This window comes from Micropterus salmoides, unplaced genomic scaffold (genome assembly GCF_014851395.1).
Source record: "Micropterus salmoides isolate LMB-PRFRI ecotype aquatic unplaced genomic scaffold, ASM1485139v1 Ms_hic_scaffold_15, whole genome shotgun sequence".
NCBI lineage: Eukaryota > Metazoa > Chordata > Actinopteri > Centrarchiformes > Centrarchidae > Micropterus > Micropterus salmoides.
The window spans coordinates 7,957,873-7,981,149 of NW_024040596.1; the positions used below are offsets into that span (position 1 = coordinate 7,957,873).

A 23,277-nucleotide genomic window follows, 5' to 3' on the forward strand; every position below is an offset into this window, starting at 1 on the left:
ATTACCTCTACTAGCCAGCAGAGAGCAACATGAAGCACCAAGTCTACTGAAGGGAGCCAATTCACGTTCAGTTTAATCGGTTTATAAATTAAAATGGATCAAATGCAAGTCATCTCTTGCTATGGTTTTAATATGAAATCTAAATTAAGATTTTTCATTGTGTGTATATATGTACTGTACAGTCTATGTACACGATGCTTAAGGGTTTTAAGAGACAAAAAATAATGTCCAGTATTTACAAAGAAAAAAAAAAGCATTTATTCGGCAACACTCGCTGCAGAGATAAAAGCATACTCTCAGCAGTAGGAAGTAAAAGAAAAGGAGGACATGTTACAAAGAATTGTTTAGGCAGTTGTAGAAACATTGTGTTCACTGTAGCACTTGATTTAACAACAGTTAGGAAGTTGGCACCCTCGTCAAAGCTTCACGCACACAGACGCAGAAAGGTATTAGGATTTCTGGTAAATGCACATACGCCCAGTTAATTAACATACATACTGTACATCCACAAACAGTTTGATTTTTTTGTAATTTTGTTGGCAGTTTAAAAAACCCTTCAGCTTTAACCCCTTCAGCATGAAGTCCGCTTCTTAGGTATCGGCAATGTAGTGCATGATATTCAAAAGTACAAGGAAATAAAAGAACATTAGTATTTTTAAGATTAATGAGACGTTATTGATTATAATGCCATCATGGATGAGAAGCATGGATTGTCAACACCTGTCTTACAGTACAGACTCCAAACATCACCTGTCATGTGAAAAAACAAGAAGTAATCTGCACTGTGAGAAGGGTGAAAAGGGCCAGGTTTCAGTCTACTCTCTCCCCTCCAAGTTACTGCTCATTACCAAGAACAAAATACTAGTTTTACATTACATTTTCACAGCCTCAAAATATCTAACAAAAGGGTTAAAATATCTACATATCACCATCAATTTGGGCTTTTTCTGTGATGTTCAGTGACAGAAGATATTATTTTGCAGCAATCCTGCTGAAAAACTGACATCTTATGACTGATTTGTGATAATTATCTAAGGCCCGACAACAAAATATCCCTGTTTTCTCTGATTGCACCGACTGATTTCTCTGTGGTCAGAAAATCACAAATCCTTGAATGAACTTTAAAAAAACAAAAAAAACAAAAATGCCTCAAGGATTTAAAAATGAAAACATTTGAAGTTGTGAAGATCAGAATCTGGACAGATGAATGAGTGAGGCAAACATCTTCAACAGACAGATGATTATAAATATGAAAGACAGCAGCATTAAGAGTTCTTGGTAAATTGATGAACACAAATTCAAGGGGTCTAATATTAAGAGCCTAAGGATTATGGCGGTTAGGATTGAGAGCAGGTAAAGAAATGAAGAGCACTGTTTACTTGACAAAGACTCAACAATTGTGTAAAACACACTGAACCAACATCAATGGCAGTATAATCGCTGAGTTAAACAGTAGAGAATGTCTTGAGCAGCAGAGTTAGTGTCAATGGCAGTTTGGTCATTGGCTTACTATGAGCCATCAAGCACTGCAGTCCGAGTCACAGTCACAAGAGTGGTTATCTTCCAATGAAATAGCAACTCAGATTTCATTCATTAAAAATGGCAACAAAAAAAGTGGTTGAGATTGTTCTAAACACTATACTATATAACCAGCTATTAAAAAGATCAAATTTCATTTGAATGACAATGGTAAGGATGCTCTGCTTTGATCCCCAACTCAACAGTTATATTGTGTTGTTAAGGTCCATGAAGAGTTCAAAGTAAACAGCATCTTTCTTTGAAGCTCTTCTTGTTCTTCTTGTTCTTTCCTTTTCCGTTTTTGTCTTTGTTTTCTGACATTTTCTTGCCTCGTACTTCACGCATCAGGTCAAAGAAAACCTGGAGAAATAAAAAAAATTTAAAAAAATCAAGTTATCAAGTAAGCAACTCAGAGAAGCAACATGCAAATCTGATATAGTAACAATAAAATGAAAACCCTTCATTTGAAAATATGTACAGTAACGTGCCAAGTTTGACAAGGGTGTCGACGTACCTTGTCGACGTTGGCTCTGGTTTTGGCTGATGTCTCTACATACTGGACACCCCACTCCTCGGCCTTCCCTCGGGCCTCGTCCACAGAAACCTGCCTTCGCTCCTCCAGGTCCGACTTGTTCCCTACAAGCAGGAGAGGGATCTTGTCCTCTTCCGCCTTCACCCGCAAGATCTGTTCCCTGTCAGCCGAGCACAGATTGTATATTTTTTGTATTTTCACCAGTTTTCCATCACAGTTCAGTTCCGGTTAGCAAGATCGGTATAGGTGCCATTCATTCTTTGACTACTGCAACTCACTGTTTTCAGCTATGCCTGTTTTCAACAATGACCCATTGTGTTTCTGTAAATAGATTGAGCCACTTCCTAATTTATAGCATGAAAGGGTCAAATAATGTTTCCCCACACACATAGATCGAATACCATCGCCATCCACACCAGCGTTTTAGAGTTGATCTCAGTCTACATTAAAATGACTGAAAACGCACATCTAGTGGCCGTTCAGGTACACTGGGCATGCTCGTGCCGGTGTAAACATAAAGCTGATGCTCTCTTCCGTAGTTACAGAAGATTTGGCAAAAGAATAAATTAATGCAGACGAAGAATCAGACCAGATTCTTTTTTTTGCAATAACGAGCTGGGACTGTTACTGAATGTAACACAGGAATGTGGCGGGGGACAACAGACTGGGAGCGGGAAGTAAACGGCGACATGCGCAGTAGTAATGTTATTTGCACAGTAAAGAATATTTTAAGAAAAATACCAACCAAATACCAAAAACTCTGTCGGTGTCAGTGTTTCTGCTTTGCATGACTTATAAGACCAAATCAGAGAGATGAGCGTGAGTTCCTGCGTCATCGTTTCTAAATTCCTCCGTTTTTGTCCGTCTTCACTAAAACACCCTCCGGAGTTTTAAAACAAAAAACGGGGTCTGCAGCGTTTCCACACTTCTCCGTTTTACAGCTTAGTTTTCGCCCTTTTTAGTCTGGACAGGAGGTGCAAACTTGGCAAAAGGTCTCTGTTTCTCTGTTTTAAAAATGCAGTAGTGTGGAAGGGGCCTTAGGACTACACTTTACTTGTAGTTCAGCAACATTTTGAGGTGAACATGATTGTACAGTGCTGTTGACTGAAATCTGCATCTGAGCTTCAGTGTTTTGTTCATTCTAAGGATGGAGAGAGTCTAAATCTATCTATTTGAACCTTCCTGCCACAACAGCTCCACACTGACACACTTCTCCCTCTACAAAAACTGCACTATAGACACTATAGAAAACGAATCACGCAAAGCTGTGTGTATGCAGAGCTCCTAAACAAATTGGATTTGCATTACTAATTTAGGGCAGGGTACTGGCAGATAGTATATATTTCATTCTATACGAAGTTTCTTGAGACTGGGGGCAAAAAAAACAAAAATAAAAAAGTTAGAGTTTGTTTGGGGCCCCTGTCGAAACCAAATAAATTTGACAACAAGAATGGCAACCATCTCCTAATATATATTTCAGGGTTAACACCCACAGGAGTCTAAGTCCCTATAGGTGCACTATTTACATGTTCTCAGTCCACACACAGACAGATGAAGTGCAGGATACAGTACCTGAACTCCACAGTGGCAGTGAAGGACTCATGCTCTGTGATGGAGAAGACCAGCAGGAAGCCCTCCCCACTGCGAAAGTAGTTGTCCCTGATGGCAGCGTAGTCCTCCTGGCCGGCTGTGTCCAGAATGTCGATCTGGACCTCCTCCCCATCCAGAACCACCTTCTTCCTGTAGCTGTCTGCCTTGGTGGGCTCGTAGTCCTCCACAAACTGAAGATCAAAAGATACATTTCTTTGGATATTTTGAAGCGTAAAACTGGCTGCAAGTAGTATTTACACGCATAAAGCATCAGTAAGGCATGAGCAGTTATGTACAGACAGCTACACTGGTTAAAATGGAAGCGTGACTGAGCCATCTAACGGACAGAGTCAGACAGATGACTGAGGAATGCATCTTGGTAGCCGAGCAAAACTGGGACTGTCTCTGTCCTCAGATGAGGGTTGAGTTGTCACAATAAAAAACATCTGTGGTCAAGCAAGAAGTGGACTAGAGAAAAGTTTCCTCTTTATAAGAATCCCTTACAGTAGTTTCGCAGCACTTGTGTGACGTAGGAGCCACTGCTGTTTCCTACAATCGCATTCCTACTTTGTATGTAACAGACAGCAGCTTCACTGCTTTCCAAACCATTTTGAATATAGCACTTCTTGCAATTACTTCACCTTAAAAGCCTTCCATTGGTGAACCACTGACAGGAGGATTCAAAGCGTTGAGAGGAAGTGCAGACATAGTCACATGTTTAGCAAATAACTAAAATGAGGATTATGACACTGGATAAATAATGAACTGTGAACAGGTTAGTCAAAGAGGTGCTTACTGTTGAATAACCTACTTCTCCATCCGCCCTCTGGTCACATTGAACGTACAGCAGTTTTAAGTTCAAGTTTATAGGGTTGTGTTGACTCACCTCATCGTACATGAACTGCAGGGTGAGGGCTGACTTCCCGACACCTCCACTGCCCACCATTATCACCTTGTGCAGTGCCAGAGAGCTCTGGTTTTTACTTTTACTGGTAGCCATAACTGGATTCTTCTTTGCGTCTCTTTCACACACTCACACACATGCGCGCGCACACACACACACACACACGCACACACACACTTCTCTGCACCCTGGCACACTCTGACACAACCTGTGAATGGCAAAAGTGAGAACATATCAGTACTTTCAGTAAATAACCTGCATACAGGGAGAACATAAGTGCCTACAGTCAGATGACAGTAACTTAATGGCTTTCACTACGACAGTAACTTGCTGTGCCAAGGCGCTAGGCTTTGCTCCAAAAAGTCTTGAATCCTAACCCCCCCTCCCTTCCCATTAAAGTGCCAAATTGCCTACTCATGAATCCTAGAACTTTATAAAGTTCGTCATCAAAAGGTCGTTGCAGCTGATCAGAAGTAATGACGCCATCATTCTCCACTGCAAGAAGGCATTTAGGACATCATGTGCTAACCTCGTTAAAAAGAAGGGAGACATCACTGCCCATCTATCTGTGCTATATGGGCCCTGCCCTCAGAAGGTGAAAGCTCAGAGTCGATTGCTTTCAACTGACTTCCATATCGTCTATCTCCGTCAGACACAACTTCCAACAGAGTGCAAACTGCGTACGCTGTGAACGCCTGCCTGTCATGTTTTAACTTGCACAGCCTTTGGATGGATAGGAAATCATTGTATCAAGAGTGTCAGATGGGAACAGGGTAAATCAAAAGAATTCTATTTAATTGTGGCAATTATTAGCCACATTTCAAGAATAGAAGAAGTCGAATATTTGTATTACTTTTTTGTTCATTTCTATAGATATGCTAATTTCTACGGATATCCTTACATACTTACAAAGTAATAGGTGATCTTATAGACAAGCATGCAGAGGTCAATCTGCTGTAGAAAAAAACTGTTACACAGAAAGTATGTTTTCTGCATTTAAGCTTTAAGTAAGCAGTGAAGCCCATCACAGTATGTTAACTCCAGTTGTGGGAGGGGGACCTGTGCTCTTATTGCAAAGAAATTAAAATTATTTATAGCCATTTCAGCCGACATTACCATTAACAAATGATTGCATATTGGCAGACATATTCAATACTGAGCATCACTAGTTTGATTGTAATGCTACACTGCATTACAAATAGCCACTGATGGCCTTTTAAATGATCTCCTTCAGAGACATTTTTTCTTTTATTTTAATGGCTGATAGTTGTATGTTAATGAAAGAAAAGGAAACGAAAATGAAATACTGTACTTTCGATTAACAGGATGCATCTTAGCCACACTGAGACAGTCCCTGGGAGGTCAACCAAACCAGTATCCTGTATTCTTATTAAGCAGCAGACATCCAAAGCCATCACTTCCTGTGGACCAGCCTGCTGACAAAATTATACTGCCTTCCATCTGATTAACAATAATGACATTCAGTCATCAATTAATCCTTTGGGAAATCCTGAACTCGAGTTTTAGGTGTTAGCACTCACTGTTCTTTTCTGGGCTCCACCCTTGGCAATACTGCTGGACAGGCCAACCGAAAGCAACCCAACACCCAGCCATTTATTGAACTCACTACCAACTATAAGTACACAACTGAGCATCCGATAATAACATCAACAGAATATATAAATACACACGGTCATCTTGAGCCGAGAAGCCCCAGGGCACTAGATGTGACAGATATTTTGACCTGGTATTTTCAAAGTCTGTGTCAAATGCTTTTGCTGTCACATGAACCAACCTCTCTTTTTCCTTTACCTTCCCCCTTTTAGGTTTATCTCCATCTGTAGGAAGAAAGATTACTTCCGTCCTCTCGGGATGTCACACTAATGGGAGCACTGAACTGATTCATAGCTTTATTCACTATCTGCTCCTCCCTAACAGTAAACATTTCACTTCACCTCATACAGTGAGACAAGTGTGCACTGAGAGTTAACCAGACAGGTAGAAAGTATTCCAGCTGATGGCAGAAAAATACTCATTATTTTGTGTGTTTTTACATTAAAAAGGTTCATTATTAATGTGGAGAAAATGCCACGATCATACAGACACCCATGAAAACCAGCTAAAAGCCCTGTAAGACTTCCATAGGACTGAGGGTGAAACATTGTGTGAAAGATCAACACGTTTTACATAAACAGTGCAAGTGTGCATGTGAGAATTTGCTGCAATATTTCCTTGCACTGTCCCAAAGCAGGGAGGAACATGTGGTTTTGCATCAAATTAACCTATGCTTGAGTATGCCAGCTGTAGTGTGATGGCTGAGGATGTGGCATCATGGTCCCAGAATCTGACCTGTGCTCTTCCTGTCTTTGTTATCAGTAAGCAGGTCAGTGAAAGGGCCCATAGGAAGGATATCCACACACACCTTCCAAAAGAACCTATGCCAAACTCAGCACTTACGCATAGGGGTCACTTTTTAAATTATTCACTTGTAACCTACTTCCCTGTGCGCACACGCACACCCACCCCAAAGCTATAAATAAATAAATCAGTTAACACACTGAAGGTTGAAAATATATGTGCGCTTAGCACAAGAAAGTGCTGAGTGCAACTTTTCCAAAGGAAGTCCAGACTTTAGGGGAGGGGTTCTGCCATATTTTCACCAGCTGCAGTTTACCACAAGTTGCATGCAGGGTTTTAATGGAGGGCACTGACAAAAACAAGGGAATTAACATTTAGGCTTGACCTCAGGGCAAGAAATCTTTCCGTGCCTGAAATATGTCCGGGGTTTACGACAAAGATAAAGGGTAGGGGGCAAGAGCACTTAGTTCACGAAACATAAATATTGGGTTCACAAGAACAAGACGAGAAGATAACTGTACACTACAGATTTTGAACATTAAACACTTCATTTCCTGCATTCTGGCAACATTCTGCCACCACCTATAATCAGTGCTTGAAGTGGAAAATATAGGTGCTGGTACTTAGGGCTGGGAAATATGGCCGAAAATGTTATCATGATAAAACATTTCATATCATTCAATATCGATTATTCTCCTGATAAATGTCATTATTTCTTTCAGGTTTAAAGGCAGATTTGGAAAAATTATCTACATGGTGCTCAGTCTCTAATTAGTTAATGTTAAGTACTAACTCATCAATAATCATTCACGCAGAACAACAAGTTCAGCATTTTAAAAGTTTGCTATGGCACATCAAACTATCCAGGCTGTGATTGGTCGGTTCACGAAAAGTTAGTGTGATAGCTACTTTCTGCTCATGGCTGAATGAAAGGCACCCGAGCTTCTACCTGCTCCGTCTCCACCGACAGAGAACAGATGAGCGCCATAAGCCCTGTGACTTAGATATGGAACCAGAGTCTGCTCGGTACTGGTACCTTTTTAGGGGATGTAGGGTTTTGGTAGCTAAACCCCTGAAATATAGATGACACCAGTGCAGTGTGTGCTACAGGGATTCATTAGGATTCCCTCTGGAGAATAGGTCACTGTCCCCCCCTCCATGCTCATTTTAACTCTCTGGCAGGGATGCTTGAAGGTTTGCCAGGACTCACACAGATACTAATAAAAGATTCCAGCAGCCTTATAAATAGGCCATTTAGATGACCACCGATCTTATCGAGGTATGCTTCGACAGATTAGGAGCTGATAAATATCAGCGGACATCCGTTACTAATTATTTCATCACTCAACTGGCTGATTATAATAACACTGAGATGGTGACTGGTATTCGAACACGTTTTTATCTTCTCATGTTCAGAATAGGGCAGCTCTCTTTCTTTAGGTATGATCCGTCACTGAACCCTGCAGAAGTTAGGGGGTTTAACTGGTACAAACAAACCAAGTGTTAGCACAGTGAATAAGTGAGTCTATGTGCATGTGGAAATTCAAGATATGAGTCATAGTTGCAGAGACTCTCTCTCTTGCCTTCTCTCTCTCCATCGCAGGGGTCACAGGGGTGAGGGGATTTCCTCAGAGAAGATTAGCTCAGTGTAGCCACTTCTCTCATCAGCACTGGTCAATTGAGTCAACCAAAACAATCTGAAGAGACCTAGCCTGGGTGTGGCTGAACTGAAACACTGTGGTGTTGCACTGATGCTCTGTAAATATCGCAACAGAGGTTCCAGGATGTAATGTCATTTGAGGAGAGAACATTAGGGTGAATTCATGCTAATTGTAAAACTTGCAAGTAGGATGATTATGTCTCTCCATTTTCCCTCTTACATCAACTCTCGTTATATCTAAACAGACCTTTCTTGAATTCTTTCACTAATGCACCAGCTGGAGATCAAAATCCTTGTTGTGTCTTGTACAATTTCGACTGCTACTAGACTGAACATGTTTTTAATTAGTAGTCCAGCAAATGAAAACTGGGGACTGAGCCCTTTTGTTTCAGCTACCTATCTAACTAGTCATAATTACAGCTCTCTGTGGAGAAAACAATACAACCTAGATGAGTCATCTCAGTCATGAGGTATGTTTAAGAATGGGTCATCTGTTACACACAACAACTGGGATTCAAAATCCTAAGATTTGAATCCCAGTTGTCCAACAATGTATTATTCGATTACTCAATTTAAGAGTAATCGTAGCAAAGTGTTTCATCAAGATATAGCAGTTAAAATGATCACTGCCAACAGAGATCAGGAAATGATTTCGCCTGCTTAAAAAGACGGTATACAGGAGTAAGGAGGACATTTTCAAAAAGCACCCCACAATGCATACTAACAACCCTTGGCCGGGGAAGTGCACAGAGGAGCCTTTGACGAAACCGGGCAACAGGGAACTAAATCCTCTCTGTGTTACAATCCTTCCTACTTCAGCAACACTAAGTGAGTTGCTTTTCAAATACATCTGTATTCTAACCCCCAGCCCTCTTATTCATGTGGAAATTATCATCAAGGTGCAAACTGTAGCACAGTCTTCACTGACAACAATGACTCAGGCAAAACATCAAACCGTGTTATGGTACTGTTTATATAGACAGAGAAAATACATTATTACAGGATGACACTGTGTTGCAAAAGATCTTTCGGGCTTAGCCTTTCTAACCTCCCTGCAGCTGACCCTGACGATCCTATCCAAACACTCATGTCTTTCCCATCACTTAAGCATTCCTCTGGATTGATCAGGATGAATAGAAAAAAAAAAAGAGAGTTCAACTCTCACCGTGCATTCACTAACAAATCTATTCGTTCCCGCTGAGTAACTCCCAGCTGACCACTACTCATCTCTCCAGCTTGCTATATACTTTTTCATTAGCCTGACAGCAAACACAATAGGCTCAGTTACATACCACCTACACTGAGCTAGGGGCCTGCGGCGCTATCATGGGGAGTTGTAAACTATGAGAGCAACACAGAAAAATCAACCTATACCCGCACCACCCCCCACTATCCCTCTGCCTCGCAGCACAGATGCATCCACGGGGCCCATGGTGCCTGCAAACCTTGCTGATTGGTGCTTCCTGGACTAGTTTCAAAAGCCTGGGCAGTGAACCTCATTCTATGCAATACTTCCATGACAGAACCACAGAACATACTGTAGCCTGTAGCTTAAAGAAGACCACCGTCACCAACTAAACATAAACGGGAACAAAACAATACGGACAAAAGATAAGTAACCTGAAACTGATCAAACTACGCACTGCTAATCTAATGCTATTTTTAGTATGATTTACATTTGCCTCTTGTGGATGTGACGCATACTTACATATTTCATGGAGGCAAACAGCCTACACACAAACACTTTTTTAAAGCCCCTTTTACACTGCCTGTTAACGGTGGGACTGTTGCGCCATTTTTCCACCTTGCCGTCTGCCCGGCGGCGGAGGCAGTAACAGGGCAGAATCAACGGCTGTGTAAAAAGGATGAGTGGTGAAGTTGTTAATCTGGTAAATCTGTAGGTTACAGTTTGTCGCCTGATTTGGTCTGAATTAAGCCTAATGCTCCACCCTGACCACTGAATGCCAGCTGTGGGTTAAGGGGAATTGATGTATTAAAAAAAGTTGTATTATCATAGTGTTCTGCAAACAAATATTTGCATAACATGTTCCTCTTCCTTGTAGGAAACAGGATGTCCTGCTTTTTATAATCCGTCCTGTATGTATGTATGTATCATATTAGCTACCGTGTGGGTCAGATGACTGAAGGGATCTGCAAACAAACAGAAGCATGTCCCTGTCTATTCAGAAATGGCCACATGAGCATGTTTTTACCTCAATTCCTCAAGCATAGTTCATAATTAACATTCACACAAAATATATAGGCTTCCTTTCCTCCCTGCTGACAGAAAGTAGACAATTAATGACAGCTAGGTATGCACTTATCTACATCACTATCTCCTGCACGTAATCCCTCACTTTCCAATCCAGTAAAAGAAAAGCCTCGCCGGTCTTTCTGCCATTTCCCTCCACTTCCACTGGCAACATCATTAGCAGATGGTTTTCTGACTCCAGTGCTATTACACACCAAGAACCTTGGCCATTCGGGAACATCATCAGAAAATGAAAAACTGATCAGAAATGCAGATGGCACTGTTTGATATGAGCCAACCAGGTTAGATCCAAAATGAGGAAAATTGAGTCTTGCAGAAAAAGCTGATACGTTGCAGTAACCAGGAACCAGAGGGATTAAAATTAGGAAAAATATTCAAGTGAAGAATAAAATAGTTACTACAGGGATGGGGATGGGGGAACTACGCAGAAAACGGTTTCTTCGGCAGAATAGATCACAATACAGCTGTGTTGCTGTTCTTTGCATTAAGCAGATAGCTACAACACTGCCAACATTGGTCAATGCCAATTAAGGCACTGACCCATTTCATTAGTTTGAACTTCACTGGAGAGTTGTCACTTCCTGTGATGGTCTAAATGTTGTTTTAGGCATCTCCTGAAAAGCCTGAAACAGCATTTTCTAAAAGAAGCAAATGTTGTGGTCGGAAAAACATTAAATACTTGGTTGATGCTGTCATAACAAAAGATAGACCAATAGATCCGAAACAAAACCATCTGTTTCAGATTTCAAAAACCTGGACGATACTGGTGGAGCACTAGAAGCACTGCCAAACAATTCCTGAATTGGATTCCTTTAAAATGGTAGGATTATGCTCATGAGTTTACCAGGGGGTTGAACGCATGTTGGAATTGTGGGAGATCTCGCACACAAGAGCTATTTTGACTGATCTAGCCGTTTTTGTGCTATTAATGATCAATTTAAGAATCTGAAATCTCACTCAAACTGGCATTATCCTCCTAGGCTTTTGAACAGCTGCTAATTGTGTGTACACTGTTATGCACTTTCAGACTGAGCATGGTTTGTACATTTTGCAAAGCAATCTTACAATGAGCAACACAGTGGCTACAGTCCGAGATTCAATGTTTTCCTCCAACTCCAGCACTAGACAACAACATTTAATTCAAATATGTTTGTCCAGCCTCAGCCTAGATGGCTGGTAAGAATATGCTGACATCTGATTTAATGATGATGAGTCTTTTGACTTTCTGTCAACCCTTTATTTTGGACATTCATCATTTCTTTCTGTAAAGCAAGTGATTGCCTTGTGCTGTATTTGCAAAGCTGATGTCTCAGTACTGTGAAATAATTTGTCAACAACAAACTGGCTTTGGTTTCCTAAGTAGAGGTATAACATATAGCCCCCAAACATAAGCCAACAAGCACTGACTGAGTGATCAATTATTCTTTCATTGTATCAAATAAATAACTGGACATATCTGGAGTGGAGCACATCCCCAAAGCATCTCTGAAACAAAACCCTGTATCTATTCAGTAAAGAAGACTATTAGAGAAACGATTATAAGACAGCAAGTTTAAGTATTTATGAGGTTGATTTTTTTTGTTTTGGCAAAAGTTTCACATTTCTTCTGCCTTTAAAGGGAGTAAAAAGACCCCTGGGAATAGCAGAGGTCCTTTTTAACTGGGTTTCAAGAAGCCCTCTAGAAAACAAGAGATTTAACTCCTTGATTTCATTTAACCGATTGGACATAGAGGAAATAAAGTTTGTAATACCTGAATTAGACTCTGCAGAATTAATAATAATAATTTACAGGCTACAAGTCAAAATTGTGTGGTGGAAAAGTACGGTGTTAGAGTTTTTGCTGACAGTTGGGATTACACCAAGAAACCATGAGCCAGCCTGGGTGTGCCGTGTCTTCAGGAGAGGGGGGGGGGGGGGGGACTTTTCAGCAAAAACAAGTCGGAGTAACTTCATTATAGATGCTGTTTAAACAACTACTTAATCAAGCGTAATGTTAGTTCAAGTCAAACGCTAACGTTAAGATAACTTTCTAACAGCAGCTTACCATCAACACAAAAGCTAAACACTGATTTTGGTAATGTGAATTAACATTAACAGAAACCGTTTTAGCTGAAGAAACTTCAGTTACCGCAGCACCACAGCGGTAGTTAGTTAATTTAATATGAAGACATTAAAACATGTCTGTTCATATCGTTCATTTATGAAAAAGGAAGAAAAAAATCCCACAAACAGTTAAATGCAAACCAGTAACGTTAACGCTAAACAACGTTAGCTAACCTAAAGATCACACCGTCTAATGTTAGCTTAATGTTACATCACAGATGCTCCACAACCATTTAACATATAGATAAATGACACGTGAACTACGACACTAAAGCATACATTTAAACTAGCTAGTAACTTAAACTTAAGACGACTTGGGAGTGTATTTGCACCAATCTGTCTGCCGTTAAGCGGTCAGCCTTCTGGGTCCAGCGGTCTCTCGTCCTACCCTTAAAACAGGTGTGGTACTTTGTTGCTCTCTAACGGCCGTGTTAACAAACACCCAGTTATTCCTCCACATTAACACATTTCTGAAGCCTTACCAAAGCAGGACTTGTATTTCTGCCCTCGGTCGATGTTATCTGGACGACCGCATTAATGGAGCATTTCTAGGCATTGGTTCTCCAAACGCAAACCGCTCCTGCAACAAAAGCCCCACCTTCCGGATGTAACAGTGCAGATGACAGGAAGTAACGTCACAGCGTCGTGTGTTTTGATTTCCACTGAAGCCTTGTACAAAATACATGCTGTTGACCCGTACAATGCAGCAACACACTAAAACAGGAATTAATGTATAGAAATATAATTTATATTATATTATATTATACATATTAAGGTCGAGGAATTTCACCCCTGTTTTTCGCCTTAAAGGATCATATAAGTTTGTTTTAGCTCTTGACTACTCTTAACTACAAATTGAGTAATTTTGCTGACGATTTTTATATAGTTTCTGATAAATAATAATAATATAATAAATAAATAAGATATGACACCAAAATCTCTGACTCATCAGATTCTGGGACCCAAATAGGAAGTTAAGCACCATAGGCTATTGATAATAATAATAATAATAATAATAATAATAATAATAATAATAATAATTTATATAGCGCCTTTCACAAACCCAAGGACGCTTAACAAACTTTAAAAAAAGAAAAAAAATCTTGTGAAAGTTGCATTTTGGTTAGTAATTAAAGGCCTGCGTGCAAAGAAAAAAATTACCGACATTAGGTTTAGGCACCAAAAGTAAATGGTTAGGTTTAAAGAGGTGGTATTATGCTCATTTTCAGGTTCAAAATCCTATTTAGGGGTTGTACCAGAACAGGTTTACATGGTTTAATTTTTAAAAAACAGCATATTTTTTGTCATACTGCACATTGCTGCAGCTCCTCTTTTCACCCTGTGTTGAAGGCTTCATTTTAGCTCTGGAGTGATACATCTTGATACATTTCACTTTGCACACACATCACACAGAGCAACATTATTACCTTCACAGCTAAAATACAGCCAGACGTGACGGCTTTTACAGTCAGCCAGAGTCAGTATTCAGTCGTAAAGGGCTGCAGCGGCTCACTTCAAAGAAGCTCAGTCACAGAGCCGTAGTGCAAGCATGACTTTGACAGGCGGAAGGAAAAGTAGTTCCTATCAACCGTGTATAATTAGACCATCCTGGTGACAGTAAGATACTTATAATAAAACACACACTCACTCCAAATGACTGAGTTTAGATATCGATCCATATTTTCTTGTGACATCACAAGAAAGGGATGTAAAGGCTGGACTACAAACGAGCTGTTTTCAGGCAGTTCAGAGCAGAGCTTTCTGTGGGAGATGTTGTTCCTCAAATGTAACTTGCTTTGGATAAAGCGTCTGCCAAATGAGTAAATGTAACTCCCTTAGGGCTGGACTTTGGGCTTTTTCATTTTGCAAACCTAGTACATGCACAAAAAAGATATATAACTCAATAAAGGAGAGGGAAAAAGCCAAAAAGCATAATACCACCTCTTTAAGAAAACATTGTCGTTTGGGTTTAGTCACAGAATCTGATGGGTCACAGATTTTGGTGTCACAAAAAAATCCCGGTGGCCTTTGCCAGATGGAACTTTGATATAAGTCAATTCAGAGTTGCTGTTCATAGTGATAATCTATCTCTAGCGATTGATTAACTGCTTGGTCTTTAATGTCAGCAAATCGTAAAAAAAAAAAAAAAAGCTCATTACAAGTTCCCACTGCCTATGGTGCTGTTTTTGAAATTCTTGTTTTGTACCACCAAAAGTCCTAAACCTGAAAATATTCAGTTTACTATCACATTAATATTGTATACAAATGAAGGACAGTCAATGGATGCCTAGAATTTAATATATTTCCAAAACACAGTTTGCTAAATAGTTAGTCGTGATTAAGTAACAAGTAATTAGTGGCTATGCACAACCACTGGTATGGCTGTTTAACAATAAAATGATAGTTAAACCAATAAACCTTCATGTTTTGGCTAAACATTAACACTAGTAACCTGTAAGACTCCTCTGGGCGCAATAAAACTAACATCTGGGTCCAGCTGCCTTTTGCAAATGATAGCCAGTGAGCGTGTTAGAAATGCTTCACTATTTGTTTCTCAGAAATTACAAACAATTATTGTCTGAACAGACTGAAGGATGACAGCAGCAGTTGGATCAGGCAAAAACATATTTTATTTGTTTTTGCCTTGAACGCTGACAAAAAAAAACCCTTACATTCAACTCAGATTTTTTTATCCTTAAAATGATTGCTGTATAGATGAAAAAAGGAGTCAAATGGTTAGGTTTTCAAATAAGAACCCAAAGACACTTTTATGATATTACCATAGAAGAAGTCCTTAAAATTGAGCTCAGTAAAGCTCAAGCAGCCTACAGTACAGTCAGTGCAATTATTTTTGCTGTGCAGTAATAGTGCCTTCCATGACCCTGGCTGAGAAGAAGTGAGTATATAAAGTAAATGGATGGATGGTAATGGTACAACTGGGGGCTTTATTAGGGCATACTAATAGAGTTGAGTAAAACCTTGTCACTACGCTCTCCCAACAGATTTTGTTAGCACAGACATTGGCATAAAACATGAAAAATATAAAGGTGTTCGCTCCACTTTCTATACTTTACTTTTTCTCATCTTAATTGCAGCAGGGGAACAGAGCATATACATTAACAATGTTTTAGGTCTCAGCCCTGTTGTATTTGGCACTGATGAAGGGCACTCCAGAGGGCTCAGGTTTAGTTGTTTTATTTTGCTCTAGAGGTTTTCCTCACATATATTATAGGGCACAGACATTAAAGGAACACTAACCACACTCTTGACAAATCATGTTATGACATAATTTATATTTTCTCCCAGTGTGAATACAAAAAAAGCAAAGATCAGTTTTCTAGTACATTCTTTAAGGTACTTCAATTCTCCAAGAATTACCTTTCCACAGTTTGGGTTTGCAAGGGGTCAACTCCTGTCCAAGTCCAAGTGCAAAGTGAGAGATCAGGGTCATATTTCCGTTTCCATGACATTTACTGTCGCATGTGGTAGCAACACGTGGAAAGAGACACATTATTTTGTTTTTCGTATTTGTAATTTATTTTGTTCCTTTCATTATAGTGGTTGCTCCGTAGCAACATGGAAACCATTAGTTCTTTTTTCCTATTATGTAAACCTCATACAGTTAAATACCGTGAGACTTGTGTAATGTAAGTAGGAGACAAGTTTCTTCACATCTCTTTAAATGGTTTCATGTCTTAACAAACATTTGCATATCAGGAGAGCACATTACAGCGCAACATATGATTAATGGCAAAACAAATATGTTGAAAATACACTTGTGAAATATGTTTGCAACCTGAGTAAGAGGAACTGAAAATGTGATACCTGAAATACCCTCTGACCTAAAACATCCTAGGCGCCTAAATTAATGTGGTAAATGAATGAATTATTTAAGACAACAGTTTGACGCCTCATATGAACATGTATTGTAACTCTTCTGCAGTCAGTACTTACTTCAGTCAGGCATGTGCTGCGCCTCTATCAGTCTGATACCTGTCCAGCAGAGTTTTCAGACTGGCCAAACATTTCTTTGTGTACAGCGGAGGATCCTTTTCATATCCACTAAACACAGGCCGCTTATGGCTCAACCTGAATAAAAACAGACTGATTAACATGGAGGACCAGAGAACAGTTTATGTATAGTGGCTGTTAAAAAGGAACCAAACACTGCAGGCTTCATGCAATATCTTCAGCCATTCCAGCATAGACAAATGTCAAAGAAAACCCAGTCAGACAGATATTAGGATGCAAGGAAACGTTAGTTTAGTTACACAGGACGTTCCATCCAGACGCCCTGGTAGTTCAAGAATCATTCAATTAAAATGTGACTCACCTTTTCTCTTGTAGTCATGTAAGGGTAGCTCAGCTGACTCAGGATCACAAGAGAAACAGCTTTGACAAACTATGCAACAGCTGAACGGTTACACACCCAATATGTTTACTCAGACAACCGCTTTGTGCAGCCCGTCCTCGCCAGAAAAATGGCTTTACAGGTCATGTCATTCATGGTCCTCAGAGGATGAATCTGACTTTGGTGATCTCCTGACTTTCTCTTGAGCCACCATCAGGTTTACATTTGTGGTTTTCAGTTACATTTCTCAACAACTATTAGAGGTAATTCCCAAATAGTTTGCTACAGACATGCATGTCTCCCTCAGGATGAACTGTCAGCACTTTGTGGGTTGTCTGACTTGTTACCTAGCGCCATCTACAGGTCAACATTTTAATTTGTATAAGACTTTGGTTTGTGACCAAATACCTGCAAAACTAATGACATTCCCATTGGCCTTTGTTGTACTTTATATTTAGTTTTAATTAGCAAATCTCTGCATGCTAAAACAAATAAATAAATAAACAAACATGGTGACCATATTGTCATTATCTTCGTGAGCACGCTGATGTTAGCACAGAAGCTCATAGCACCGCTGTGCGCAGAGACAATGAGAGAGAGGGAGAACAAGGTGTATCCCTTTAGGAGCCATTACATCTCTCACAATTAGTAAGAGAAAGCAGTTCGGTCTCAGATAAATTAATTTCACACTGACTACATATCACATCCTCTGTTGATAGTGGTGAATACAGCTCATTATCAGTAGGCCTTTGTCACAGAAGACATTTTGATATGTCAAAATAGCAAAATCACAGGAAAAAATAACAAAAATATTGATAGCTGATTTCTAAATCCTAATATTGTGCATGCTGGCTCACAGTCACACTGTCATGGCATAGTGGGACACATAGAAGGGAGCCATTTGTTAATGTTATTAGTAAGACCTGTGTTCTTTCTAGTTTGACAAGTCAAAATGTCTTTTCTTACTTATGAAAAAAGACTTTGGGAATCACCTTTACTGTCTGTACCTCTGTGTGTATATTGTGTAGGCTGCCTCTCTCCCCTCTCTCTCTGTCTCTGTCTCTCTCTCTCTCTCACCCCCAACAGGTCGAGGCAGATGGCCGCCCACCCTGAGCCATGGTTCTGCTCGAGCTTTCTGCCTCTTAAAAGGAAGTTTTTCCTTGCCTCTGTCACCTAGTGCTTGCTCCGGGTGGGAATTGTTGGGCTTCTGTAAATATCATCACAGAGTATGGTCTAGACCTGCTCTTTTATGAAAAACACTCTGAGATAACTTGTTGTGATTTGGTGCTATATAAATAAAATTGAATTGAATTGAACCAGGAAGTGAATGTTTCTGATTTTATAACTTTTTGTTAGTTGACTCCACACTTCCACACAGTGGCTTTTTTTTCCAAACATGGGGGCACCAGTGGCTATTGGCTATTTTGTGAAAATAGCTCTATATGTATAACACTTCTAAAAATGGTCACAAACTTTAACTTAGTAGGACTTAAAACTTTTTAAAAATAAGCTAAAAGTATCTTTTAGCAAAGTTTAAGGGTGTCTCTTGTGCTGACTCTGGTGGCGCCTCAGTGTTGAAAGATAAGGACTAATGTCATGTCTTCCCACAGTGCCCTTCCTCAAGCACTGACTCAGCCAACAGCGGGCCTCCAAAGAATACATCAAGAGACAAGCTTAATTATTATTTTTATTGTTCAGTATTAATGAATTATTAATATAATCAACTATCAAATAATTATTATAAAATATATTGTACTGTACTGTATTGTATGTGGACTGTTTCAATATGCTATTGTAAGCCTAAAAACTCACCTGTGGAGCTCATATAGCATGTTCTTACATTGCTTAGTTAATTGTTTCCGTTTTTCAAAATAAAAAACTAAAATAAACCTAAAAACAGTCAAACATTAAGAGTGTAGGCAAAAACAGTGATACTATTAACAGTAATGATTACTTTAAAATATGTGTGGACCAAATTAATATCCTGATGAGCATTACAAAATTTTTTTTATCAACATGTGATATTATGAGTATTATACATAATATTTATTGTACATTTGCTAAATTATTCAAAATCACACAGTTCAAAGTTACACTTTCAGGTAGTAATGCCTTTAAGATGTCATACATTGTCAGATTAGAATAATACATTAAATAATATATTTGGATAATATCAAGAAAGAATTTGAATTGCTGCTGAATTGTAATATTCAACAGTCGGCTATTCATACTGTACATACGGTTTAAGGTAACAAACTCACTACTTTTAAACTTTTAGAAAAAAATGTTCTTTTTCAGTCTGAACTGTCTGTCTCTTTCTTGAATGTCTTGATTTCTCAGCAAAGATGCAAAGAGGTGCTGGTAACTTCCTGTGTGTGTGTGTGAGGAGCTTCCCAATCCCACCAGCACAGAAGAAGCAGATGGTAACAGCGTCCTCTGTGCCGGTCGGGCCGGGGAGCTCCTCATCCTCCTGAGCGGTGGGTGAAGAGGGTGGTGTTGAGGGTTGGGGTGGAGGGGCAGGAGCTGGGGGGGTTTTAATTGTACTCATTGGGTCTTCACACAGTGCGTGGTGCCTCGAAGCAAACGGGGATGCTGAGAGTGGTTCAGTGGGATGCCGGGGTGCAGAGGCTTCCTGGGATGATTGCTTGGTTGACGTCCACTCTCAGCCGCTCCAGGAACACCAAAAAACACAGAGAGTCCTGTTATATGAAATAGAAAAACAAGTAACGAATCATTTTGGATAGCTACATAGCTGAATTTGGCCTCCAAAACTGGAATGATATAAACAATGGAATAATATTCAAGAAGATTTCTATAAGAAATATAATCGACATAGCCTATAGTTAACTTTAGCCGATCCCCACGATATGTCACTACATCTATCTTTGTAGGTTTAGTGAAGGGATTACTTACTTAATCGACTGAAAGAAAGGGGACCACCGCTCTTCGGCTGGTCCTGTAGTCGTCCATCCTTCTCATTTGGCCCGGAGGAAACACATCTTCTCTGTCGTCATGGAAATCCTGGATGTAGAGTCTCAGTCTTCCACGTCATTGCTTCTTGTGGGCAGTGTGAAGTCTGAAGTCTGAGGGGGGAAGAGAGATGAATTTATCATCATTGAATTTTTAAATTAGCGATCAGAATTTCCGGAGACTTTCATCAAAGTTACCTACTTTACCTCGGTCTGTTACAGCCAGCAATCCCTTAGTAAAGAAAACATAAAAATAAAACAGAGAGACTTAAAAAAAGGTGATGATAAGATTCGCTGGAGACTTTTGTTTAATGTAAGTAATTATTACCTTACCTCTGTCTGTTGTCTGCCACCTACCCCTAACTAATTAAAACAAGATGAGTCTTTGAGTTACAGCTGAGTATTACCTTACTGGTACAGACATCTACATCTCATAAAGAAAAACACATAACAGCATAAGAGAGTGAGCAATTGCTATTAAACTATTAAATAATGTTGTCATTAATTGTTAACTTACTTCTGGCACACGCATCTACAGCTTAGCTGAAAAAAAATACAAGCATGGTAGCTTGCTGCTATCGGTTAGTTAGAGTGTGTGTGTGAATAGGTGAGAGGGAGACACACTGGACAGTGCTTTGGATTGAAGCACTATCTAAAAGCAGTTCATTTAGGCCTGTCCTATACATACTATTAAAGGGATCTATTATTCAAAAGAAAAATCAATATAAAAAAGACAGGCACGAAACACATCTGGTGCAAGGTGCTACCTAAATCTTCGCCATCCCCGCCAGACGCGTGGGAAGGTTACCTGAATCTTCGCCATCCCCGCCAGACGCGTGGGAAGGTTACCTAAATCTTCGCCATCCCCGCCAGACGCGTGGGAGGTTACCTAAATCTTCGCCATCCCCGCCAGACGCGTGGGAGGTTACCTAAGTCTTCGCCATCCCCGCCAGACGCGTGGGAGGTTACCTAAATCTTCGCCATCCCCGCCAGACGCGTGGGAGGTTACCTAAATCTTCGCCATCCCCGCCAGACGCGTGGGAGGTTACCTAAGTCTTCGCCAACCCAGTCAGATGTGTTGGAAGGTGACCTGGGCCTTTGCCAACCCCACCAGATTCTTGGGGTTAGTGGTCCTAATCAGAGTCGCTGTCATTAGGCCATCTTTGGTACTCATATGGACCTGGCCAGTGTCTTCTGTTTGTGGAGGAGCTGAGGCCTGAAGTTGAGGGTGCCGAGTCCTTGTAGTTTTCTTCACAGTTCCACCTCTGCCTCTTCGCACTTACCTGCTCTGTGCAGCCCTCCTCCCTGCTCCTTTTTGTGGAGGAGCTGAGGCCTGAAGTTGAAGAGACTGTCTCCTCTGTCCTTTGAGAAACTGCCGGTAGACCGTCTTCAGGTTGTTCCACTTGCGGCCCAGGAAGCTCCTGATGGTGAGCAGGTACCCGTGGGTGACTGCCAATCAGCAGCTGAGGAACAGCAACAGGATCGGGATCGCCAACAGGACCGGCGACAGGAGCGGCAGCAGGAACAGGACGAATCACTTGTCGCCATACCCGCAAAAAGTCTTCTGGTGGGAACACCTGGATGTCATCATCATCATCATCCTCAGACATGGAGTCATACCCAGAATCTTCGCTCTCAGAGAAGTCCTCCTCATCATCATCATCCTCATCATCATCCTCATCATCCTCATCACTGTCTTCATCCTCTTCCTCCTCGTCTTCCTCAAGCTCGTTCTCATCCTCAGAGGAGAGTGCGTGATTGCCCTCCCCTCCCCCCCCAATAACAACCTCAATCTCACCTACCTCTTCCTCATCAGAAGAGATGTAGATTGGATCACTTTGACCTTCGTTGTCGAGAATCCTGATGACTTCAGGGAGGCCGCCTGCTGCAGGACGTTCAACGATGTAGTTTACACCACCTGAGGGGAAAATGTTAAAGCACCTCAAAACCTGATTTCAAATTTTACATTTCTCTCGTAACACTAAATATTTGGGATTAAATAAGCAACAATCCAAGTATAAGTTCATAAAAATACGATCTACCTAAATACTTACTACGACTGTACTGCGTGTATAACTAACACAAGAGGCCCTTTTAACAGTAATATCAAATATTGTGCCCTTCTGCCTCAGATATTTTTAACAGAATGAAAATAATTTCATGCTGCATTCACAGGCATGTAGTGGTACCCTTTGTTTACTTAGTCACTTAGAAAAATTGTTTTTGCACCAAACAATTATAAGGACTTGTTTTTTGGGGACAAAACTCTCAATGGTTTGCAATAAGCTGCGAAAATTGATTGAATATGCATTGTACTACTTGCGTCATTACGCACAGCGAACCACAGGTACATTTAATTAAATCAGGTACAACCAACAACAGGGATTCTCCAAGATAATCCCGTGCGCAGGATTTCAGCTGCATGACAGACAGCCCTATTCTCCCCCAAAAATCCCAACATGTCAAGTAGGCTAAAAGCTGTGTGACAATTCAACACAACAGCTCAGACATCGTCCACTTCATCTAATTAACTAGTGACGAGCGCAGCGTTTTTCCCAAAGTTGAACATTTTTCAACTCTCGGCGACCGGAAAAAAACGCTCAGAGCTCAGCGCGAAAATACGCCCAGCGCCTCCTCACGCTCCTGGCGTTTTTACCAGCCAGGAAAAACGCGGCGCTCCCATTGCAATGAATTGGAAAAAATACGCTGGCTTCAGAAAAAAACGCTTTGGTGGCCCTTAAGCTTCGACAATTAAAACAAACCAACCCAGGGTCCCAGACAGAGGAACGTGCCCACGTTTGATTACTACTGTGCGTTCTGACGTTCGGAGCCAACGCGTCCATCGTCTCCATGGTGCACAAGAAAAACTTGTGTTTTGGCATTTTATGAAATTTGGCCCCGTTGCCATATTTTCCCTATAACCTTTATATTTTCGATGCTAAAATTAAAAAATATGATGCCCCCAAACGAAAATAACTGTTTTAAAATCACTACACTAATCGTTATTACTTTCCACACCT

The 23,277-nt window shown here is 40.5% G+C and overlaps 1 protein-coding gene across 1 annotated transcript; it reads right to left on the bottom strand.

Annotated features, from left to right (window-relative positions):
• Window positions 1-234: 234 nt before the first annotated feature.
• ralba (v-ral simian leukemia viral oncogene homolog Ba (ras related)) lies at window positions 235-13,551 on the bottom strand. The gene is made up of 5 exons (XM_038720174.1): window positions 13,420-13,551; window positions 4,527-4,752; window positions 3,623-3,831; window positions 2,033-2,210; window positions 235-1,878 (listed from the first exon to the last, which is right to left on the bottom strand). Exons 2-5 carry the CDS (start codon window positions 4,638-4,640, stop codon window positions 1,756-1,758), a joined length of 624 nt encoding a protein of 207 aa, XP_038576102.1. The 5' UTR covers window positions 4,641-4,752; window positions 13,420-13,551; the 3' UTR covers window positions 235-1,755.
• Between the last annotated feature and the right edge of the window lie 9,726 nt (window positions 13,552-23,277).